Raw genomic sequence first — 25,714 nt, 5'->3', positions numbered from 1 at the left:
ACTTCCTCTATAAAATGTTTAAATGCTGTAGGCCTTTTTATTTGAGGAGATGAACAATTTTATAAAAGGAACTCTATGGAAACACCCAGTGAAATTCAGGTTGCTGTGAGAATCTGTGGTCTCAGTGCTCCAGTGAAGCCATGTCCCCCACCTCACACACATATTTTATATATAAAATGTGCATAACCACCAATGACAAAGTCACACAGCATGACATCTCATTTTCTTTGCCTTTTATCACAAAATTCTTCTCTGTGGGTTCTCTCCTGCCCAGGCACACAGTGCATGCCTCAGGCTGCCTGTATCAGCTTCACTTTTTGAGGCACAATCACAACTCAGTAATTTCACCCAACTTACAAAAATGAAATATCCACCCACCCATCCCAGCACACTGACAAACAGCTTTGAGAAATTATTAGTGAGAAAAACACCAAGGAACAACACAAACCTTGTTGGTTTTGTTTTTTTTCCTTAGGAAGTGTGGAAGCCTGGAAATGAGACTGAGATTGACTTTCATCCCAGCAGCCATCATTAGAAGTTTGACATAATGCTTTTAAACAGAAAAATGTGGTGCTTTTTCTTCCCTATGTGAAAAAGACAGATATAAATATATATATATATATAATATCTCTAGAATAGAGATATAAATTATAATTATAAAAGCTATATTATATATATAACTATATATTATATATACAACTATATTTTATTTATATATATAAAACGATATTCTTATATTTTAAACTATATTTTTATTTATATATATTTTATATATTTTTATATATTTATATATATTATATATTTTATATATTTATATATATTTTTATATATTTATATATCTTTTTATATATTTATATATTTTAGATATTTTAGATATTTATATATATGTTTCTATATTTTTATATATTTATATATATTTTATATATTTATATATAGTATATATTTTTATATATTTTATATATATTTATATATATTTTATATATTTATATATTTTATATATATTTATATATTTTATATATATATTATATATTCATATATATATATTTATATATATATATATATATAAAAATACAATTATTTTGGAAATAGGGGAAGGGTGCAAGCTATTAAAGGAAATATTTCTTTGCCTCAAAGCACGTGCATTTTAGTCTGCTCTTTTCTTCCGTGGGGTTGTTTGGAGCCACAAAGTCACCAATGCCTGGGCAAAGCACATGTGCTGCAGGATGAAAGCAGCTCTGCTGACGAGAGAATAAAGGACAGGAGAGGCTCCCTGAGCTACAGAGCCCTGCAGAGTCCATGGCTGCTCCCTCTGGCAGCTCCTGCCATGGGAATCCTGGTGGTGGCCAGGGCAGAGCTCTGATCCAGCCTCTCCCCAGAGCCTCCCCTCATTTCTGATCACGCCCAATGCTGGCGTCCCGGGCTCTGCAAAGCACACAGGGGACAGACACACAGAGAAACCCTAAAAAAAAACCATTTCTTTTTGAGATTAGGCCAAACCCAAAGGGATCCTGCAGACACAGGCAGCAAAGTGCAGAGTAAAGCCTGGAAATGCAGGTGGAGGTGCTGCTCTCAGTGGTGCTGCTGAGCCCCTAAAGGCTGTCCCTGCACAAGGGGAACAGAGCTGAAAACTCCTTCCATTGGAAAGGGGCCAAATATCCCCCCTGGATGTGCCCCTTTGAATGGAGGGAGAGTACATAAATAAATAAATAAATAAACAAAAATAAACAGTTAAAACTTGGTTCTTAAAAATATAATTGATAACTTTATCAATATCAATTTTTCCAAGCAATCCTCTCAGCCAAAGCCTCAGTGACCTAAGAGCAGAGCTGGTAGCTCCTAGAGTTCATTTAGAAACAGAAACCCACTCAGTGATGGATATTAATCTATAAAATTAAGATTTTGAAACAATATCTGCCCAAACAGTGCCACAGCAGTGGCAACACCTAATTCTCAGTTTATTGAAAACAAGTTTAAGCTGCTTGATTAGAATTTCAAGCTTGGACTGTTGAGCTGTTCATCTCCAGATAAACCTGGTGCAGTTCAGCCTTCAGTGACATTTAACTGCACAAAAGGAAATGAAAGTTTAATGGCAAGAATACATTAAATAGGTAATAATGGCACATTACTGAATTATTGAGCACAGACTAAAAATTTTAGAAAAACAGGAATTGCCTTACAGTCAGCAGATTGCTGTAGTGAGCAGCTCACCAAAAAAAAGAAATACATATAAATGTACAGATTAATTCAGTGGATCCTTTAAAAACAATCTTACATTACGTAATACAAACCCAAAAATGACCGAAAAGTCTGAAAAAAAAGAAAAATACTTGGACAATTCCAGATTTGCAGCCTATCCTTGGAGACAGAGCTCCCAGCTCTCCACTGATGTTGCACTCACATAACAAATAACAACAGTAAGCACTAAAAAACCCCAGCAGTGCTGCTGAAAGGGGATATTTTAAAGCACCACGCTAGAAATAGACACTGTAATTTCAACATTATTATTTTTTATCTATTAAGTACCAAACTGCAAGTGAGAAATATCTTTAACAGATGGCCTGCAAGACAAAGGGGTGGCAGCAAGACAGATGAACAGGGTGAGCCAAGGGAGAATTGAGGATTTCAGCCGTGCTTCATTCTGGAGAAGACAAGGCAGAGCTGTAAGGACAATAGTTCCAGCCATGGAGCATGCAATATTAGCAAAGTTACTGCCACACTCTGTGTGCTTCATCCCACCTTCCTACTTCTAACAAATCAGAGGTGGAAACCATCCCTGGACACGAGGTGATTCAGGCAGTGGAGCGATTCCAGGGGAGCACAGCCAGCTGTGCCAACGCTGTGTCATTAAAAAATCCCCGAGAACACGAGGTGTGTCAGCTTTGTGTAACAGCAACCCTTCATTCCAACAGATTTCCTGAAGAGAGACTGAAGCTTTGCCAAGCGCTCGTTCAAAAACTCTGAACTTGGTTTCACTCTGCCCACTCCAAACCAAACCAAAAATCACATATTTTTTTTTCCTAGCAAGTTTAAAGGTGCTTGTTCAAGTAGCAGAGAGTACTTTATTCAGAAACTTGGTTTTTCCCACATTTTCTTGCATGCCATTGCAGAGCAGGATTCTGGCTTGAGGAACCACCAGGCTGAATATCTCTTTTAATTTGTTAGAAGAGAAAGTTTGAGTCAATGGTGCCATCTTTAATGAGGGATGCACAAGAGCTCTCAGTTTCTAATCTCCCAGCTCATTCATAATAGAGCATTCTTTGAATTGAACTGTGGCAATGCAAACAGAACTTGTTAGCTGAAGACAGAAATTCAGCTTTAATAGCACTAAGTCATTGCCACTGATAGCTCTATTTTCACCTGCTATCAGGATGTAAACACATGCTAACAATTTCATCACTCTCTCCATCCACAATGCATCTCTGTGCCTGCACGGCAGCCAAGGCTTCTGGAGCATACACAGATAATTAGGAATCACAATTATATCCCTAATCTTTTCCTCCTCTTGGAAGCCTTTGCTAAAACAAAACAAAACAAAAAAACCTGCAGAAATCTTCATTGCAATGCACTTTACCCAAATCAGAACCCAAAGAAGCCAAGAGCCATAGCAGGAGCCCAGCTTTGTCTGTGTACACAAAATCATGTGCTTCTGAAAAGCTGAAAGATTCCCCAATAAAATACCATAAAAAGCTCAGTGTGAGAATTTCGTTCTCATTACAAAGCAAATTACCTCATCATTCAGGGTCTGCCAGAGCAGCTCAGGGAAAGCCCAAACAAAGCAAAGCACAGTGGAGCAGGGATTCTCAGCAAGGAGGGCTCTGCCTCCCCCTTTGTGCCATTAGTACCCGAAATTATCATTAACTATCAGAATTGTGTAACGCTCTTGCATTCATTGGAAAAAGCCAGGATTTCAGTGGATTTTGTGTTTGTGGGAATGAAGCACAGAAAGGTCACAAGCATCCAAGAACAGCCCTGGCTCAACCTGCTCCTTCTCCCAAAATCTCAGAATAACAATTAATTCACAGTAATTAAGATGAAATTTCTGACTTGTGTCTAAATGGCCACAAAACTTTCATCTTGGTAAACACTAAAGAATCTGTCAGTGTTTGCTTTCTCCCAGCTCTAAGCAATCAATTCCCAACTTTGCTGCATTCAAACTTCTCTGTGATGAAAAGACAATTTCCATTGATTCCACCACATTGCTATGCACAGGAGAAAGCTTTTGTCAACATCATTTCAATATTACTTTTTTATTTATACTTCTTTTAATGAGGACAGAAAGATCACTGCTCAATTCTCCAAAAGTCCCAGAGGAAGTCTCTGGGCACAAACTGATAAACAAGGGCCTACTTTTAAAATATTCAGTCCAAGGAGCAAAGGCCCACAGAACTAAAAACTTGAACTGTTTTATAGGGGGAAAGTTGGCTCCAAGATTTAGGTGGCAAATTGGGAATTTCCCGTGGTAGCAAAAAGAAAACTTGCAAAATAAATAAGAGCACTTGGCTCTCCAAAGGGAACACAAAAGACAAAATTTCTAAAGGCACAGGCTAGAGAGAAGGCAAGATCTTATCTGCATTAAAAAAAACCCAAAAAAACACTCCAAAATTAGAGCTAGGCATTAACCTAAATTAACCTGAATCACTTGTGAAAAAGAAAAAGAAAGTTGCTGAACTCAAAAATGTTTTTTCCCATTATTGTAACAGAGAAATAATTCCTGAATTCCATAGTCCCATTTTAAAGAGAGTTTTTAAAAGCTCTACAACTACTGGAACAAACCAAACCTTTCATCCTGGCAAAAGCAACACTTGATCTCCACTGATGCAACACCAGAACTTTGGATTTGCCTTCATATTGCCTGACAACAAAAATCATCTAGTTCTAAATTCTCAGTTGTGATATTCTGATTTAAAACTAATTTCAAACAGTATGAAGAGTGGCATTTGCAGCTTTTTCCAAACTCAAATATCTTTTTTATTTTGTGGTGGCAGAACAATTAATCACTATTCCTGCATTAATTAGAAGGAACACAGAACATGATATTCAAGCATGGATCAGGCAGAAAATGTTGCCAGAGTAATGGATTTGTAGCATCCCTTCCCTGGAGAACAATTAGATTAAAATCTCTTTAGATGAATAAAAACAAGAAGGAAACAACAAAAATGCAGCTTGTACAGACGAAATGCTGTTGTAAAATTTGTTTTGCATCTTATACTCAAATTAGTTGTGACTGTTTCAAATAACACAAGTGTTGACAGGCTCTAACAATGTTAAAAATCACTTTTTAGGTATTTCAGCAAAAGCCTGGTGGCCGCTCCTAGAAATATTCTATAGCTCTGGATGCCCCAATCAGGTGCCTTAAACAATAATTACAGCTTGGTGTGCCCTGGATCTTTCAGGGAAGCTGCAGCCACGCTCCCTCTCTTTGATCAGGCAGCTTTCCCCACTTCAGCTGCTTCCATTAATGCCTGAGCTGTCACTGCAGCTGCTTTTCACAAGCTTCAATCACAGCTGATGGTTACTTCAGCAAGAGAAAGTTTTTGGTAAAGGTTGGGCAAAGAAAAGAGAAATTCCTCCCTGTATTTTTAGGTTTTCTTTAAGGCTGCCATGGCAAGAAAGCCTCAATTTCTTGTTTTGAGAAATTTGAAAAACTGCTGATTGTATAATGTTTCAAGAGCCCAGATGTTCCAAATCAAGTAGGAAAAGGAATTTTATGTCACCTGAGGAAAAAAAAAAAGCAAATTGAGAATTGTTTAGCACAAACAACTGTTGCAATGAAATGTTCACAAACTCAAGCACAGGAGGAAATGAAAGGGAAAGACTACACTAAAATGAATTTATTTTGCAGGTGCTTATGTAAAACCACACATCAGATATGATTTGAGTAAGGTGGTTTATATCCCTTCAATCATCTTTCCTCTCCAGACGTGGCCCCACATTTTTGGGCAATTATTAAAATTAACTTACTGGGCAATGATTTGCTAGGAGCTCACCACAAACAGCCTTGGCCCCAGTGACTGGGATTACCCCAGGAAAAGTCAGGAAAGTGAAGGGATCCCTCCAAATTCTCCCTCAGACAACAGGAACTTGAAGAATCCCTTAAAGAACTCTTCTGGCCAGAGAAAAAGCCAAGAGCAGACTCACAGGCAATGGGGATCTGAAATCCAGATTTCCTTTACTCACAGGCAGCTCTGGCTGCTCAGTGAGATCCTTCCCCTCCAGGACACTGCAGCTTTTAAAAGAAAAGGTTTCTGTTTGGAAAACAGAACTGCAGAGAGCACAAAGCAGCCCCATCAACACCAAGAGTTTTGCTAAAGCAGATTCTCAGGACACTTGGATTTTGGTATCTAAAAGCTGCAGCCCCAGACATTTATAGAGTGCACTTCCCCTTCAATTTCTGATTTTAAAATAAGTATACAATAATTAGAGAATGGATTTCTAATGGGTTATCACCCTAATAAAGCACAGTCCTTTACAAAAAATATCTTTCAGTGATCTGGACAACTTGGTTTAATGCAAATTTAAGGATGAAAGCCCAGTTTCCCCCAGGCAATGATTCACAGTTGAGGAGCCATTAAATCTCTGGTACATGTACAGAAGTGGAGTTCTGTTCGTGGAGTTTCATTCTATGGAATCTTTGCAGGATTTTTTCCCCCTGCATGATTTTCCATGTGCTGCAGATGGCTGTCACAGCTCTGTCCCCAGCCAGCACAGGCTCTCGTTCTCCTCCTCAGCTCTGCAGCACAACTCAGGGGCTGTCTCAGGGTGCAGAACAGAACAGAGCTCCCTCCTGGGGCACAGCTCCATTAGATTGGGGATTCACCCGAAAACCCAACAGAGACCTCTGATCTGAAGTCAGCAATTAAATGCACAAAAGTCCATTCCACGCAATTCACAGAATATACGTTTTTCACTAAATAAAAATTAGAAAAAATGAGACGACTGCAAGTTCTTGACTGTCCCACAGCTGCACCTCTTGCACATCATTCTGCCTCCCCTTTGTGACATTTATCAATTTCCCCCTCATTCCCACCACCGTGGAATGCAAGACACCTGTGCACTTCTGTTCACAGAATTCTTGCTGCACCCAACATGAAAGAGTCAATATAATCCTGTGTCTGCTCATATCAGGGCTTTCCTTTGTAAAAAGGAATAAAAACCTGAAGGTAGAAATAAACTGTCAAAGAAAATTGATATCGTGCTTTGCATAACACAATTTTCATTTATAATGCTCCCAAGTTCTTGTATTTTCAACTATTAACTTTATGAAAACTCTGCCTTAGTCCAGACCAGTAAAAATAGAAAGGATCATTTTCCAAAGGGATTTGTCTTTTTTTTTTTTCCTGACATCAAATAGTTGTAAGAGAAATGAACATTGTGCAGTAAAACATGACACATTATTAGGTGCTTTTCAAATTCAATCCAAGCAAAGATTATACCTAAATAATCCTAGAGTTATCACCTGGAACACGGTGAGCATTTTCACTTTGCTTTAAGATGGATCAAAGAGGAAAAAAAAATAAAGAAAAGAAATATTATGTGATAGGAAAGGGAGTGGAAAGCTCTTGAAAAAGCTCTGTTGAGTCTGGCAAGACAAGAGATTTAATTCTTTCTGTACAAGGGGGAAACAAGGAGAGGAAACCCCTCTAAGGAGCAACAGGAAGGTAACAAAAATGAGTCCCCACAGACCCTGAAATGCAGCTGAACTGGTTAAATTCTCCATCTGGGAGTTTACAAAAGCTGTTCTCAGACATGACTGAGGGCACACAAACACAAGGTTTCAGATTCAATGTTCCTATAAAACCATAGGGTTTTTCAGGAAGATGAATCACTAACACTCCTCTGCCATATTTTTTGTCTCTGGGTACTTTTCCTGCCCCAGGCCTGCCCTCAGGTATTTCTGGGAGGTTCCATCACCCTCCCAGCCCAGCAATTTCAGAGTGCCCCGAGTTCCTTCCTATCTGCACCCACACAAGCATCAAACCACGGAATCCAGGCTCTCAAACAACGCCATCCTGCACCACAAAATAAAAACCAAATTCAAATTAATTAATTTTACTTTATGATGAACATATTGTTAATACTGCAATTCCTGCTGTGTTGACTTTCTGGATTTTTACCTCATGAAACAGAGCAGAGAGTGCACAATTTATCCTACCTTAAACCACATCCTCCTAGATGCACAAACCCATTACTGTTTTTCTTCATTATAGTGGAGAAAAACCTCTCCAAAGTTTTTCCTCACACTATTAGGTTATGATTCCTAATCCACAGCCCTTCCATATTTTGCTTTTTTTGCATGGGAATTACTTCCTGATTTTTTTATCTGGTAATTTAGCAGATACACTAAATTTTGTTACAGCCTTTCTCTGAAGCAGGCAGATAAAAATGGATTTCCCACCAGCCCCTGAAGACCCTGAGTGCTCCCTTATCTTGCTGAACATTTTGTTACCTCTCCTCTTGCTGTGCTCACACCCCTAAGGCAGCCTGGAGTCTGAGGCTGAGCTTGTCTCAAAGCAAATCAACAATTTTCACATTACTGGTCAAGCACTGAAACACTGACTTGCTAATAGCTCCCTCTTGGCTTACACCGTGTTTTGCTCATAAAAGAATGGAATATCTCATGATCAATTATGCAGGCCTGGGTAGAATTCTTTTCCCAACAATGAACATAAAGATATTAAAATACATAGATATAATAAAGGGAACAAAGCCAGGTACCGAGCAGAGTACTGCAAAAAACCTCACATTATGATAAAAACAAACATGTGGAATCTTGCCAGATGAGACCTGACCAATTTAAAGTTTTTCAAATTCCATCTTACTGAGCAACATGCAGACTACATCAAATTAAACAATTCACATGAAACACCTCAACAGCACGTCTGCTACTTGATGGTTTGCAATAAAAACAGACTAACAATTCTTTGGATGCTTAGTGCACCACAGAGGCAGATACGGAATTTCAGTACACCTCATGGAAAATTTCCTATTTGGAGTGATTAAACCCTCACACACACACAGAATCACCCACATCCATCCCAGAGTCCTCACCATGGCTCACTAGAGCTGAGAAAAAGGGGCTGTAAAGCAAAGCTTTGAGATGACGCTGTGGGCTCTGGTTCAAGATAAACCTGGCGCTCCTCACACCCCACAAGGAGCCCCTGTGATTCCAGCCTGGCTTTTAAGAGCTCCAGATTGAACAGGAGACAGGCTGCCAGTCCTTTCCACCAGGACTTCTCACATCCCTCTTAGAATTTACTCAGGATAAACAAAGCAGAGGGCAGAAAAATGCTAAAAATCCTGAATTCCTCAGCCACCTCCCAGCACAGAAATGTTCATGCTCTCCTGCCTCTCTCCTGCCTCTCAGCAGGGAAACTGGGCTTGACCAAGCAGAAGGAGATTAAAGTTGTTTTTCCACAAGGTTAAACTCATCTTTAATTGGGAAATATCTAATTCTACCAGGGTTACAGCTTAGTAACCATGCCTGCTCAAAGCACAAGAGGGAATGAAGGAAAAGCATTTCCCTTTAAATGGCCAGGGTAAAAACCTGCACAGCAATTCTGAAATTAGGTTTGTAATGGGATCATGACAAATGGATTGATTTTTTTCCCCCACTAATTTAGAAGGATGATCATTTGAGACAATAATTAGCAACATTGCCATTTAGTGTATTAAATAACAAACCAAACAGCTGGTTTCAGCCATGACCAGAAAAGGAGAGCCATTCTATTAGAACAGCAAAACAATTTGCCTTTTTGCAGCACTATATTTTTCTAAGTTAACTTTGCCCAAAGACTCGCAGCATTCACCTGCTGCACATCCCAGCAAACACAAGGGGCAATGAGCTGCAGGTCTGGAATATTTATCTGCAGCAGAATCAGAACATTGAACCTCCCCTTAACTCAATTATATCCATTGATTCTCATGACAAACATCCAGACACACCAAACGTGACACCAGACATGCAAATATTTTAAAGCGCTTTTAGTGGGGGCATTATATTTTCTTTTTATTCCAGGGTGAAAAATCAGGTAAAGGAAAGGATTAATAAATGCCACAGAGGACATTTCTCAGTGGAAATCAAATTGAATGACAACAGTTCTATCAGAACTGTCAGTGAACAACAGCCTCTCCAAATAAATAAACCAATAAACAAATTCCAGCTTCTGGGATTGTTTGTGTGAGTGTTGCTGGGCTGCTCAGGGCTGACATTTCACAATGTGTTGCTGATGTTGTTCCCTCTAACTGCAAGAGGCCCTGGCCATATTTCTGACACACTAATTATCTTATTTTTAAACTTTTACCTATAAAAAGGCAGCTCTGCACACACAGATCATTTTGTGTGCTGGGGAGACACACTCCCCAAAGACTGAGTAAAGAACTTAAGTACATTTGAGCTCAACAACATCAAATACTGGTGGTTTTTTTCCCCTAAAGCTTAATAATGCCAATTGAATATAAGTAACTAAATATAGCCCAAATTGCTTGTAATCTGATTTTTAACTTGGCTGGGTCAGTTCTCCAATAGGATTCAAACTGCTGAGATGCCACGAGCTTAAACAATTAGCAATGCAAAAAAAAAAACAAAAAAAAACAGAGGAGGAAAACTCTGCTTATTCACCAATGCCCTGAATTCCCCAAAAAAGCCTCTAGTTTGGGAAAGAAAGGCAGATTATTTGTACAAACTAATGCTTCCTATCTGCTATCAGCGTGCTTTCAGCAGGGGGATTTTCTGGCAGGGCTGATGAAGGCCCTGGATGCGTTTCTCAGACTCACAAGCACCAGCAGCTCCATCAAGGCTGCCTTGGCTGCTCTGGCAGCCCCATTTGAATAGCAGGCGAGTGCTCAGAGATGAAAGCTTTTCAAATGTAACCCCTCAGAAGATGAGGCACTGACAATTTCCTTCTCCAAAGTGCATTTTAGGGATTCTTTACTTGCATTTGGGGCAATACAAAATAATGCAAATCTGGGCCACGCAGACTGGGGCTGTCAAACAGCCAAGCAAATCACTGGGATCTCAAATCTAATACTCAAATCACACATTTTGCTGTCTTAAAGCTCCAAGAACACAGAACAGAGCATCCTAGATGCAAAATTCAACATACACCACCCATGTGATACTTTCTACCTTGCTCATATTAACCAATTTGCATAAAACCATACGGAATAGGTGATGCAAGGTGGATATTCTGAAGAACATTTGATTAACTTATTACCAATAAATTCAAATTGACACAAGCCTGTAGCAGGGCAAAAAACCCTCGTATTCCTGGCACTTAAATAAATTCAGGCTCTGCTTCAAAAACTTCTTTGAAACTTGAACAATTTATGTACTCAAATTAATTGCAAAGCAGATGTACAGCATTATAAGCTTGCAATTATTGCTTAAAACGTTTTCCATTTAAACATAAAACTCATAAAACTGAAGATTCAACAGTAAATAAATCATTACTTTCCTGTGCTGTGCCTTCAACAGGCACTGCCAAGGCTTTTTCTTCCACTTAGTATTGTAATTTAGAAGAAAATAGTTGTTTTCTGTATGAAGCTAACAGAAAGTTAAATTATTCCCAAGTTTATTTTTTAAGAAATAATTTTTCGTACTTAAATGCAAACAACAACAGCTCCCACAAGAGAATTATCAGCTGATTTTAATCTGAACGTTCCCAGTGCACCAAAGTCCCCAGACTTGTCCCCAGATCATTTCTGTACAGCTGAAGTGCATCCAGAGAGGAAATGAAGCCCTCGTGTTTCATTGTGAGGCTGCAGTGGTTGTTAGACAGCACTGGGAGCGAAAATGCACATCCAGAGAGGATCCATGCCTGTCAGGAAGGCAGCTCTTTTATTCCATAAAAAGGATTCTCTTCTAATGAATGGTGTTCCTTACTAGAAATTAAAATTAGTTCACAAATTGCTGCTGTTCCATTTAATGATAAGATGAATGCACAGTGCTTTGAATTTTTTTTATCTGCAGTAATTTTTGCTCTTTCATTCATCATTCCCTTAATTTCGCAAACTCTTTAAAAAAAAAAGCTTTGAATTCCTCCCATGTACGCAATCAGTCAGAAAAGCCACGTGGCAGCACTGACTGCTCTGGGAGGCAAAAGATTCCAATGACTTGAGGCACATTAATGTCTCTGATCGGGGTAAATGATCAGCTGGAAAGCAGAAAAGCCACACAAGGTCTCCACTTAAGGCTCATGCAGGACACATTGGAGGAATAAATTCATGTCAGGTGTTTTACAAAACACACACAGCCAAAGTTATTCCTGTGCAGGGAGCAGGATAACAAAAAGCATGAACAAATATGTGCCCTTGGAACAGCATGCAAAGCTCCTGTTTACAGCAGGAGCTAGATATATTATAATACATATATTATAGGTATTTCTAGAGGAATTAATTATTTTCTAGAGGAACAAAGTTTAGTTTGTGTGTTGCAAGGGAGAAAGAAGTGATATTTATTATTCATGTATTTATAGTTCTAAATCAATATTAATGTTAACTCAGTACAACTTTCCATTTGTTCCCTCTGAAATTGCTTTTCAATTCAGTTGTTTTTAATCTTTGTTAATAACATTTCCATTTGAACTCCATGAATGTAAACACTTTTCTCAATCCCCAACTGGACACCCACGTTTTAGCATCACTGAAATCTCTATATACACTTACAGCACACAAATATAAAATTCAGAGTTCTGCACTTTGGAAAAATCTTCAATTAGAGGCACAAACACTGAAATAAAACCAGGAGTGAAAGCCAGATTTGGCATAGTCTGTAATTACTTTTCTAAACTGTGGAATCAGACTCCCCAGTGCTGCATGCAGCAGGGCTAATTATAAAAGGAACCTCTCCCATTTAAAGCTGAATTATTTACAAATTGACCTTCAGGTAAAATGCAATTCCAGTCACGGATCAGATCATGGAAAAGTTGTTTCAGAAATCACACCTAAGTTATTTAATATAGCGAGAAATTCACAGAAGGACTATTTGAATCCCTTTATTTTCTTCAGCCACACTGCACTGAGATGAATAACTGTATGTGCTAAATAAAAACCTGATTAAACAAAGAGAAAAATTATCTTGCTTAGAAACTGAGCAAGAAAAAAACCCCAAAATGAAAATGCAGGTAGAATTTCTATTCATCTTGTCAGTCACAGCACCAAAAGCTTATTTGTTAAAAAAGTTAGAAAAACTAAAGTGACTTAAATTGTTTGACAGAATTTGCTTCTCTATTTTGACTATTAATTTAATTATTACAAATTCATATTATGAATGGTGTTTTTCTTGTCACTGGCCTCCTACATGAATCTCCAGGCAGTATCTATCACTCTCACATCCTCTGAAGCAAGTCTCATGCACAACTCCTGGTAAATAGCTTTGTTTATGACAGGAATGAGAAACTGTGCCTTGAATATTGTAATTGCTGCATCCCAAAACTCTACTGAGACATCTCAGATTTTCTCAAACACTCAGGGAGATGCTCAGCCTGAAATTCTATAACTTTCCAATCTCGGGATGTGCCATCACCAACAAATCTCCAGGCAGCTGGGGAATCAAAGAAATACACGCTGCAGACGAGGGTGTCACTTTTACACCCTCCAGAATGATTCTCCAATCTAACAGAAAGAAATGGGAGTGTAGAAAGCTTTACCATATTCAGTGATAAGCAGAAACAAAGTGGATCCCTCGATCCAAGGGGAGATGACTTTTGCAATAAAAGCACGGCACTTATCAGGTCATCTGTTCATTATGCAAAATACAAATGCCCAGGGGGAGGCAGCCCCTGGCTCCAGCCTTATCTGTGCTGCCAGGCCCCCAGTGCTGAGAAAAGCAGGGAGGAATCAACCTGGAGAAATCTACCTGTAATCAACAACCCTGGAAAAATTCACTTTCAAACGTTCCAGAGGCTCCTCCCATTTCTGCCAACACAAAGAAGCATTAGTACTTTTTTTTTTTTTTTTTTTTTACATTTTTGCATTGTCAGACAATGCAGAAATGTAAAGACAAGACAAACTTTTTCTTCTCGAAGAAATGCAGGTGAAAAGCTGCAGAGAGAAAAATGTGAAACATTATCTACTTGGCTCTTTTTCCTCACCAAACCATCAGAGTGATGCTAATCGTGGCTGTAAGTAAACACACGGGCAGAAAAACAAAAATAAAACTGAGCAATCGTTTCTGCAACCTGAAAAGCAGAGCTGTCAAACTTACCAAGAAAAAACAGTGGTAAAGGTGCGTTTCATAAATTGGTTTGATTTATGAACAAAAGTGGGGCCAAGGTGACAGAATTCAGCCTCTGCTGGGGTGACAAGGCACAGAACAATTACAGGGCAATATTGGAAGATTTTCTGATGAGAATGAAGCTCGGGGAAATAATAATGAGCTTTGTTTAATAGCAGAACTGATAGAAGTGATTACCAGCAGCAAGTCCCTGAACCTGGCACACAGGACAAGGTGCAAGGGAAGATGGAAGGAGTCAGAAACAATTTCCACTTAGCCAGGAGTTGTCTCCCTTGAGCTACTCTGCAGCAGCCTTGTCAGAACCTTAAAACAAATCCATCCAGAGGAGATGTTAAATATCTGCTTGTGAAATCCTGTCACTGACTCCACTCAGATGGCAAATCCTGCAAAAAACTGACTTGGCACAGGCACAGCAGAGGGGACAAAGCTTCATGGCAGCCAAAGGTGCTGAGCAGCTGGAATGGATCCCAACATCAATCCCCTCCTTTTCCTTCCTCTGGAAACCCCAAACCCACCAGTTCTGCTGCAGCAAGAAAGGAGAGACCTCACAGGAACACCTGAGCTTCTGGCAATGCACAAAATGCCCTGGGCTTGGCCCCACACTCCAAATGCTCCCAATATTTCCACACTGAGCTGGGATTTGAGCACAATAAAGACCTGGGGGTTTTTGTTTTGTTTTGTTTTAAGAGCTTTTTCTCAGTCTTTGCTGCATTTTTGTGAACTTTTTGTATCTTCAGCAGACCTGTTCCTTTAAAGTTTTGAACCAACTGAAAGCTGGATACACAAAAACAAGCTAGACAGACATCATATTAAAGTCCCCCCTAGATTTTACCTAAATAATCCAGTCTCTATTCCCAACAGAAATTAAAGGAAATAACACTTCAGAGTGAAAACAAACATAAATATTCCTCTAAAATGTTAAAAGTGTAACTTAAAACCATTAACAAAATTAATACTCTGCCCTTCAAAAAACACCACATCTGGAGCTAAAATAATGAATACATCAACTTTACTGCTGGTATTTTTCTAAAATTGAATAAATAATTCTTTTCAGACAAAAAACATCCCCATACTGAGTCTATGACTGCTCAGTGTAACTCCTTCCTTCAGGAAAGCTGTCTGGGCAGCCCTGGAAAATCTGATTATTGATGCTTTCAGCTCTCCTCAGTTCTCTGCTTGCTACATTCACCACGCCCACTGATGCTTTTTCCCTGCTCTGGAAGAAACGCATGAGAAGAGACTTTAAACCTATTTTGGAGCGCTGCAAATGCCCAGGCAGAGGATGAGAATGCTCAGGTCAGCAGGGGCACGTGCCAAAGGATATGCTCATCTTCTCCACAAACTTGTCGTGCTCGTCCTGGCTTTTGGGGAAGTTCTCAATGTCCTTCTCCAGGCGCTGGATCTGCTGGTTCATGGAATCCAGGTTGCTCTTCAGAGTCTGGGCTGAAACTGAAGGCAAGAAAAGAGTTTATAAAGCGATTCCAGGAAGGGTATCAGGAGAGGAAAAAAACAATGGCAGTATAAATAATCTGAAAGAGAAGGGTTCCATTAAGTAGATTCATATTTTTCTGAATTACAGCTCATAAAAAAATCCTTCCCGTCATAAAAATAAATTGAAAATATCTACTGTAATATACCAGATCATCATATTTAACATTGAAATGTCACCACTTAATTCTACCATTAGTTCAAATTATTCCATTTCTATTTAAATTTATGGTAAAATTTCCAATATTTCTAATATTATTATTTCTAATATTCTTTTAAATCTAATTCAAAGATTAAAAACTAACTAGAGTTCAAAGAGATTTCATCTTCTTAATGCATGTACTTGGTTAAATGAATGATCTTATTAAGGCACATTTCTGTTACAGGAATGATTTAAAGAATAGGCATGGGGGAAAAAAATTAAATATTTTTTCTTATATTGAAGTTGCTCTGATTTCTGGAGCCCAGAGCTGTGTTAATAGCAAAGGTAGGTCTGAATAATAAAAGCTGCTGATAATCAAAAGGAAGTGAAGGACTCAGAGTACAGCACACTAATTAAAAAAAAAAGAGGGGACTGTAAAGAACTCCTGCTTGCTGTGTGACAAGCTATTCTAATGAAAAGCACTGTGCTGCCAGTTTGGATTAAACAGCCCCTAATTGATGCATCCTGGGAGCAAAAAATGACAGCAGCATCGTGGAGGTGAAGCAACCCCACGCCACACAGGAACCCCAGGGCTGGTGAAAAGGGACAGAGCCTCAGCAGAGAAAGCCCTGGTGCAGCTGGAGAATTAAAACAACCTGAACTGGAAATATTGACTTTTCTGGCATCAGCCATGAGCCCATTCGTCAGGCAGGTTTGATCCCAAAGGACAACTGGCCACGTTCCTGCTCTTCAGGCAAAGCAACCCAAGGCTCTCTGCCATCCTTTGGCTCCTCTTGCACAGCTCAAAACTCAGTGCCCTTAGGAAAAAGCAGAGAATCCCAAGACCCCTTTGCCCCAGTGCAGCCAAGAAAATCAAATTACTCCTTTTTTTTTTTTTTAAGGAGTTTTTATTATCTTTTGCTGGAAAGCAGTTTGCCCAAAAGTTCCACTAAGTATTTTCTAAAGAGCCATTTATTTTTCTATTTTCTTGTCATTAAAAAAAAAAAAGATGCTGTGGATTCATGAGATTAAAGAGCAGAAGGAAATTGAGTCACGATGGCCTGAAAAACAGCACATAGGAAACAAAAATCTGGTAAATAAGGGAGCTGTTCCCAGAGGAAAATCAATTTTCTATTCTTTCCAAGTGAAGACTCACATCAGCTGTAACACTGATTTCACCAGCGTGTTCAAATACATATGGCACCAACAGAGCTGTCTTTATAGCAGCCATTATCTTGATTTTATTTTCAATTTTATCCATTTTATACTGGGTACCAAAGGAACTACTAATCATGTAATCCTAGAATTATAGTGGAAGTTTTTAAAGCTGAATTCAGCTGGGGTGGGAATCTATATTGACCACAGAATCCTTGTAGCTTTTTAATTCACATTTGAGAGTTAACCTTGAAATCAACCACTAAAACACTCAGAATAACACAAATTATCAAAGCTTTTAGGTTCTGCTCGCATTAGTTTAATCATTGGATATTATGATCAAAGCACCCATTTTTGCTCGAACTGAAGAACTTGAATTACTGCAATATTTTTATGGGCTGTCGTGGAGCTGCAGAGGGGGACAAACAGCACTGAAGGAAAATGCTGGAAGTGAAAAATAAATGAGGAGGATGCAAATGGTCATTCTGTTCATAGAATAGCAGCTGGTAAGGAAATAGGCAACATGACACAGAGTTTAACTGCTAGCAGCAATTTGAAAATATTTAAATGCACGACCACGTAGCAAGAGTAAAAGTTTATTTTTGTCTGGAATTCAAAAGTGCCAAGAAATTCAGCAAGCAATGACAAATAAGTGTTGAACTTTGTGACTGAGATGGATGGAAAGTGTTTTCACTTCTGTAAAACGAAGTTCAGAAAGGCCCAGATCAGGAACATACTGGCTTTGAAAGCAGGGAGGGACTCTATCCAAACAAGAAGGCTGCATCCTAAAGCTGTGCTTCCCATAATTAACTTCTATACTCACACTCAATTAACTAAAAAATGTTATAGAATATGCAATTATGTTCACTTTTTCCTCCCCCCATGCCCAGGCAAATGTACAAGTTTCTGTTCAAGTAATTTATGCAGTTGTTGTTCTGCAAGACAAATTTCAAAAGATGACAGAACAGGGAACATATATATATATAGACCATAATAAAATATCTGCATTTCCTCCCATAAACCCTTTTATTAGAGATTTACTACTTCAGTAATGTGCAAAGGAATCAACATGAATACCTTCTACTTTCAGGGAAATTCATGTAAATTTCTTCAAACTCTCGCAAGGTTTTAATTTATGAAAGCATAAATTCTCCTTGCAGCACAAAGCCATTTCCTTGAAACCATCTGCACACCCTGAACAGCCTGTCCCCTGCACTCCCCAAAGACAGAGCCTTCTTCACCTTCCATTTGCCCATCATGGAAAATCTGGCATTTCATGGAACTGGTCTCAAAATGGACATGAAAGGCAGCATTTGGCCTTCAGCAGCAAGGGCTCTTACTGACAAAGCCTCTCTGGAGCAGCCATTCCAACGTTATTCCACTTAATGTTGCAGCAAGAGAGAACAACCAACAACCAAGAGAGAAACAACAACCAAATCCAATACATAAATAACTGATGCCAAAGTAGGAACATGAGGCAAGTACAGAAAATGAGGAAAACATGAAGAAAAAATACCCCAGCAGCAAAAGTCACCAGCAAAAATACTCTGTGTGTAAGCCCCGAACACTCAATGATGAACAGACCCCAGAAAAAAGGGAAGCAATCTAAAGGATGCCTGGCCATTGATTTCCTTGTATTAACAAGGATAAAAAGTTGGTTGTTTTCATTTCCAAATGAAAAGAAATCAGCAGCAGTAAGAACCACCTCACCCACCCTCACAGGACAGTCAGGACTCCCACCCATGGAAAAGCAGCATCCAAGAAATGGGAAAATTGGAGAATTCCAAAGTCAGACTGATTTGCTGACACAGGGAACAGTGAGGACAGGGGAGAAATGAGTTCAGGAAGGAATGATGTGGATTCTTGGACAGCAGGTTCAGAAAGAAGTCAAATGTAAGAGCAGGGATGGAATTTTTGAAGTCTCTGAACATGTGCAGACGGAGGGGAAACAGCCTGGAGGAACTGCAGGGTTCTCCCCAGCCAGCCTGTCTAAAAACCCACACAAACCCCAAAACCCATATATGGATCAATCCTCAAGGCCAAAGAGAGGAAAAAAGCAGCAAAATTTCTCAGTTTGTGCCAAATTGTGTCAGTCTGGCTCTCAGTTTAGCCCTGAGAAAAGGTTGGCTTGCAGACAGCACCTGCAGCTCGAAGGTGGAAAGAAATGCAGGACCTTGAATGTGTGGACCTCGGACCCTGGAGATAAAAGGATTTATGAGACAAAGGAAAAAGCCAATAGCAGAAGTTAAACCTGCGTTTCAACTCCCTGCAGAGTCTCTGTAACATGCAGAGCACACAGGAACAAGGCAAAGGATGTGTGACAATGCCTTGTCCAGATGATTCCTGTCAGGGGCAGAGCAATACAAGCACTTTCATCCATCAAACCAATATTGTCTCTGCACAAATACTGAATGCAGCTCACTTAATCATGCATCATTAAATCTTGGACTGATTAAGAGATTATTTTGCATATTATTATTTAATTATAGTAGAAAATCACAACCACTGCAGAGATGGCACAACGTTATTCTGACATGGAAGGCAATAATTTCCTTCACCTTGTTATTTTCCTTATATTAATTGCTCCTCTGAAAAAAACCCCTCCAACCAATCCTATCCACTTATTCTGGAGAAAGCATTGCACAGTCTGCACGCTAAGGAAGGCTTAGTGAGTGTCTGCTGGAGCAGCTCAGTCCCAGAAAAATGCTCCCAGCAGTTAATCTCATGTTGAGGGGGAGCACGAGCTGGTCCCTGTAGCCAAGCTAAGCATTTTGTATTTACATTAATACAGCAACAGGAGCAAAGGTCAGACTAATCCCTTCTAAAATAAGATGGCATCAGACTGAGAGTCCTCCCCACAACAAGAGGTGAAATGATACATTTTCATTAGGTGCAGTGCCTCTTGCATGAGAAATTTAAATGGTCTCTGATCATGATGCAGAGCTGGGATGGCCATGTCCACAGCTGGAAAACACTCTGAAGTGAAAGCCAACATCAATTACTTCAGTAAGCAAAAGCAGGTCTGTACCAAGCAAATTAACTGGTGGATTTCTAAGTCTAGACAGCATTTGCACCATAACTACATTGTAAGCATACTAATGACTATTTATTTCTTATTGCCTGAGGGCAGATGGAAAGAGACTTTCACAAAGGAAAGAGAGGCACTTTGGAGGGAAATGGGTGAGCAAGTTCATAATCTGCAGGAATTACAAGCATTGATTACTCAATTCATACCAAGCAAGTTTCTGTTTGTTAGGACAATAAATGTTTAAACACCTCAGAGTCAAAGGGGAAGAACAGCTCCCACCTCACCCAGCCAGAGGAGCTGCCATCCTCCTCTTCCAAAATCTGGGAAAGCTTTCTGACACAAAGTCCTGGTGCTTAACAACCAACCCACCATGCAGAACAGACTTGCTCCCTGGCACAATCTTCCCTGCACTTCTGCAGCTTTAGGAGCAGGTCTGCCCCAATGGAGATGGTTTTTTTTGTATCCTATTACTGGGATTTGATCTGAGGAAGCCCCAAAGCAGAATTTTTAACAGACAGATTTCACTCATTGGCACTTCTGATTTGCAGGCTGAGGTTTCCCTGCCCAGCAGAGGCTCTGCCTGCTCCCAGCCCTGCAGGGGAAGGGGCAGAAGGCAGGGGCACAGCAGTGCTCACCTGTCCAGGCTGTGCTCCACCTGTCCAGGCTGTGCTCCACCTTTCCAGCCCCTGCTCCACCTGTCCAGGCTGTGCTCACCTGTCCAGGCTGTGCTCCACCTGTCCAGCCCCTGCTCCACCTGTCCAGGCTGTGCTCCACCTTTCCAGGCTGTGCTCCACCTTTCCAGGCTGTGCTCCACCTGTCCAGGCCCTGCTCCACCTTTCCAGCCCCTGCTCCACCTTTCCAGGCTGTGCTCCACCTTTCCAGCCCCTGCTCCACCTGTCCAGGCTGTGCTCCACCTTTCCAGGCTGTGCTCCACCTGTCCAGCCCCTGCTCCACCTTTCCAGGCTGTGCTCCACCTGTCCAGCCCCTGCTCCACCTTTCCAGCCCCTGCTCCACCTTTCCACCTTTCCAACCTGTTTTCCACCTTTCCAGCCTCCTCTGCTCCACCTTTCCAGGCTGCTACAGGAGCTTCCCTGCCCTGGCCAAGCAGACCCAGCAGCTGTGCTCTGCTGTCCCTGTCCTGCCCACCTGCAGGAGAGCTGAACACAATTTCCATGTAAAAGCCCTTTGTAACAAGCCCCATAACTCCTGGTTTGGAGTTTAATGAGAGATTCAGGCTCAGGCACTCTGCATGTGCCACCCTCCTGCTCTGCCCTTGTCAGGAGCAGCTTTTCCCCCAAGCTTCTAAGTTTACCTCACTAACCAAACAATGCCATAGAATAGAAGCTCTTTAGTTGAAGGCCTTTTCATATCACAGCTACAAATCTTTTAGGAAACAGATGCCCCAGTTTTAGAAGAACAACCAGGAGCACTGGAGCTGCTGGGAGGGGAGAGCTCTGCAGTCAGCAGTGTGGGATCTCACCTCCAGAGCACTCCAGAAACCCACCCCATTTGATATGGACTTAATTACAGATGTCTTTCAAGATCTCAGAAGTTGAGTTTATTTTTAAAAGAGAGCTCATAATTACAAAATCAGTATGTATTAAATGAGCATGCTGAAGCAGAGCTGCTGGCAGGGGTGTAAGACAAACTGCAAATGAAGCAGAGGAGACGAGGAAACACAGAGTGAGGGAGGCACAGAGAAGGAGCAGAGCTGCTCTCACACAACCTGCTGCTGACAGAACAACTCTCAGAGATTGTGGGCAAGTTCATCCTGGCCTTCCTGACTGCCTGAGCCACGTCCAGAGGGGCTGGAGCCTTCCTCACAGCCACCAAAGTGCAAATTCCACCACAGAGAAGCAGGAGAAGAAAGAACAAAGTGCCATTTTTGCAGCTTTTGCCTCTCTCTGGAGGCTTGTATTAAGGAATTCTAAATGGATTACACAACTTAAGACATTTAAAGCAATCTTCACTTCTGAATTGGTTTAACTACAGCCAGAAATTCTTAAATGCTTTAATTTCTTTAATAAGCAACAGCCCATGAGAGTCATTTGGGCTGTTCTTTCATTTTGCCCTTGATACTTACACTTCAGGGAGAGGAGCAGAGCCTTGAAATGCAAGCCATACAGAAAGCTGCTTAATGGAGATTCCAAATTATAACTGCAAAAATGTAGCTCCAGAACAACCACAGCTCTCTGCAGCATTTATTACACACAGACTGCAACTAAAAAATCCTCAAAGCCTTCCCAGACTGGGAGAACTCACTGAGCCATTCTGCAGAGTGTGAGGCAATCCAGAATCTCAGCCAGGCTCCAAAAGGATCCCTTAGAGAAATTCCTGCTCACAACTACAACACAAGGAGCACCTGTGAGGATTCTGCTCTCCACCACTCATGGGCCAGATTGGGCAAACTCTGCTTCAGCAATTTAAACTGTGCTTCAAAGGTGGAAATGCTGCAATTTAAACTGTGCTTTAAAGGTGGAAATGCTGCAGATCTCTCAGCTAAAACCCAGGTTTTTTTTCTGCTGCACCAAACTATAAAACTTTTGTCTGACAGAAAAACGGCTGCTGCTTATGAGCATGTTTTAAATTGCTGTACTTCAAAGTGACAGTGGCACGGGATGTTTTAAAATATTTCCCCCATTCTGAAATTATGCCATTAAATCACAGTGAAGTACCTGTATAAAATCTCAAAATTAATACTTTATTACAGTATTTGTAATAAAGAGTACACACACATTTGCATTCCCCAGTGTTTCCATTGCTAATGGCCTTTCTTGAGAGATGCCTGCACCACCAGAACCATATGCTTGCAAGTTAATGAAATAAATTCCTATGTCCAGGTGAGTGAGAAATCGGTGCTGGTGATATTGGCATTTTTCAGGCCACTGCACAGACCTCATTCACCCCCACAAGGCACCTTCCACTTCATTTGAATTTCAACACCACTTTCAAAGAACTATCAAGGGGCACACCTTGATGTCAGGCAAAGAACTCAGCGTGTTGAGTGCTCAAAAAACTCCTCATTATTACTGAAAGAGACTAAAACATACAGATATTTATATTATATATATATCCCACTTTCTCAGTTAATCTCAATTTGCTGTGGCTCTGCACAGCCCAAGGAACCAAGCAGGAACAGCTACATCAGGAATGTGATATCCAACAGATAAAGACAGAGCTGTGGCTTCTTTTTGTTTTATTATTTACAGGCACAATGGTTAAATCACAAACTGGGACGTAAAACTACTCCTCAATATCTAAAATTAAGTTGCTGTTATAAAACATATGGCTGACTTATTTTAATCATCTTCATTTTGTATGTCACCTATTTCACTTTTATGATTTCTGAGAGGCTTGACACTCAGGTGAGCCTTAACTTGAAAAATATATTTATTTTCTGAGTGATTAAAAGTATACTTTTAACCACACAGCTGTCTAGAAACATCTGACTTGCAAGGTACCTCTTGGTTTTTGTTTGGAAATGTGACTGAAGCCCAAAATGGGATGGGAATTTTTCAGGTCTTTAATAAAAAGCTGAGGTTCTAAAGTGGTAAGAGCAAATACCATGAAAAGCAGCAAGAGGGATAACAAGTGAAGTGAAGGAGGCAGAACTGTGCCAACAGGAATGGGCCTGGTTCCAAAGGACAGGGGGAAAAGAAAGAAAGGGGGAAAAAAAGAAAGGTGAAAAGAAAGAAAGGTGAAAAGAAAGAAAGGGGAAAAGAAAGAAAGAGGAAAAAAAAGAAAGGGGAAAAAAAGAAAGGGGAAAAAAAAGAAAGGGGAAAAAAAAAGAAAGGGGGAAAAAAGAAAGGGGGAAAAAAAGAAAGGGGGAAAAGGAAATCACTGCCATGAAACAATGCACTGCATCACAGCCTTGTGAGTTTTGATTGGTTTTCCTTTCACAATCTGCTTCCAGGAAGAAGAAATGCTTTTCCAATGATCTCTTGATAGTTAATCACTTTGACCTTTGCTTGTATTTTCCAGAATAAAACTGTTTCCTAATTTATTTTTACTTTTCATAAAGCTGCAGGTTGATCTTCCATCTTTAAAAAGATCAACTATTTTATTATACCTAATATCAGATTATTGAAGATTTTAGTACATGCCTGGGGAGTTCATCTAATCCCATTGACCTTTTCATATTAAAATCCAGTTTTATGCTTTATCTGCTCTTTGTTAAAAAGTAAAAGAAGAAATCAGCTGTTCAGATGCTGGTTCTTTATTCTTATATGAAAATTAAGCTGAACAGGATATTTTTTGTTTTCCTTGACATGGAAGTGAGAATTTGCAGCCAAGATTGAAAAGAAGTTGCAGATGCCAAGTGCAGCACTTGGAAGGTTCTGCAGAGCCCAGAGCTGCCTCCAGATTAAAAGGGAGTGCAGCAGCATCCATCTCAAGCAATGACACTCACCTGCCCAGCTCGTGTTTCTTTATTTAAAATTCATGCAGAGATAAAATTTGCTGGTAGATTTCTTCCTATTTTATGAATAACTGATGCCAGCATCCTCATATCCAGCCAATTTATTCCAAAAGAGGCTTCCCCACAGGAAAAATAAACCCAACTGTGCATCCCCAAAACCACTGGTTTATAAAACACCAAACAATAAATAGGGAGTGCAAATCTCCTCCGTGCAAAGCACCTCAAATTCCTGCACAGGAAAAGCCCCACAGAGTGTGACAGAGCAGGTGAACATTGCCATTACCCAGCCCCAGCAGCACCATGGGGAGCAGCTGAAGCAACTTGCACAAATCCCATTTATTCTGCCAAAAATCTGCCTTGCTCCAGGAAGCAAAGAAGGGCTGGAAGAGAAGTTTTGGTCATCAAAAATGAACAGCAATTTATGCTCTGCTAGAAGTCAGTGCTGTTTATAGGAAATGCAACTTTTATCTTACAGAATGAAACAAATTTAGCTGCAATAAAATCTTTTTCATATGTATTCTAAGCATCAGAATTATTAGAGGCTTTGCTCCCATTAACATGCTTTCTGTGTTTAGGATGCTACAGCTTAACTAAACTTTTCTGACTCTTCCAGTTTAATTCCTCGAGTCAACTTACAGAACATCAGAGGCTTGGAATCAAACTGTAAAAATCTCAAAGCTGCAAGGTCAAGTGTCACCCACAGAAGAAAATTCATAAAAGATCATCAAAAGTGCCTGGTAAACCAGAAGACTTTACAAAGAAAGGAAGAAAAAGATGAAAAGTCACCTCGAGAAAAGAATTATCAAGTGGGAGAAAACATTTTTGGAATTTAGATAAGATGCCAAACTGTTACTTGCATAAATAACTTAATTAATATGTTAGTCCACAGAATCACAGAATGTCCTGAGCTGGAAAGGACTCACAAGGATCTCTGAGCCCTGCACAGACACCCCAAAAATCCCAGAGCAGGGACTCAGGCCAATGAGACATCCTGCAGCAAAGTGAGGCAGGGACACATTTAACCCACACAAATAAAACACAGGTTTTATACAGGAAAAAAAAAAAAAACCATGGAAAAGTGGATGCAAAGTTTGAGATACAGGGAAAAAAAAAAAAAAAAAAAAGATGAAGACAGAGACACAAAAGTGTGAAGAAGTGTGAAGTGAAGCCATGGCAAAGCTGGGCTGATGGATGAACTGTGCCCAGGTCCTGGGGGACACGGGAGCACAGACTGAGAGCAAGTGAGGCCTA

General features: G+C 40.1%; 1 protein-coding gene across 2 annotated transcripts in view; it reads right to left on the bottom strand.

Annotated features, from left to right (window-relative positions):
• The window catches only part of DIAPH2 (diaphanous related formin 2), a 172,223-nt gene that overhangs the window by 70,908 nt on the left and 75,601 nt on the right, over positions 1–25,714 (bottom strand). For both annotated transcript variants that reach the window (XM_054516303.1, XM_054516304.1), the window contains one exon: positions 15,559–15,682. In XM_054516303.1, coding sequence (XP_054372278.1) covers positions 15,559–15,682 — 124 coding nt within the window. The remainder of the gene's footprint in view (positions 1–15,558; positions 15,683–25,714) is intronic.

Source organism: Molothrus ater, chromosome 14 (assembly GCF_012460135.2).
Source record: "Molothrus ater isolate BHLD 08-10-18 breed brown headed cowbird chromosome 14, BPBGC_Mater_1.1, whole genome shotgun sequence".
NCBI classification, from domain to species: domain Eukaryota; kingdom Metazoa; phylum Chordata; class Aves; order Passeriformes; family Icteridae; genus Molothrus; species Molothrus ater.
Note: the sequence above shows the minus strand (reverse complement) of the source record. Positions and strands in the feature narration are given on the sequence as shown.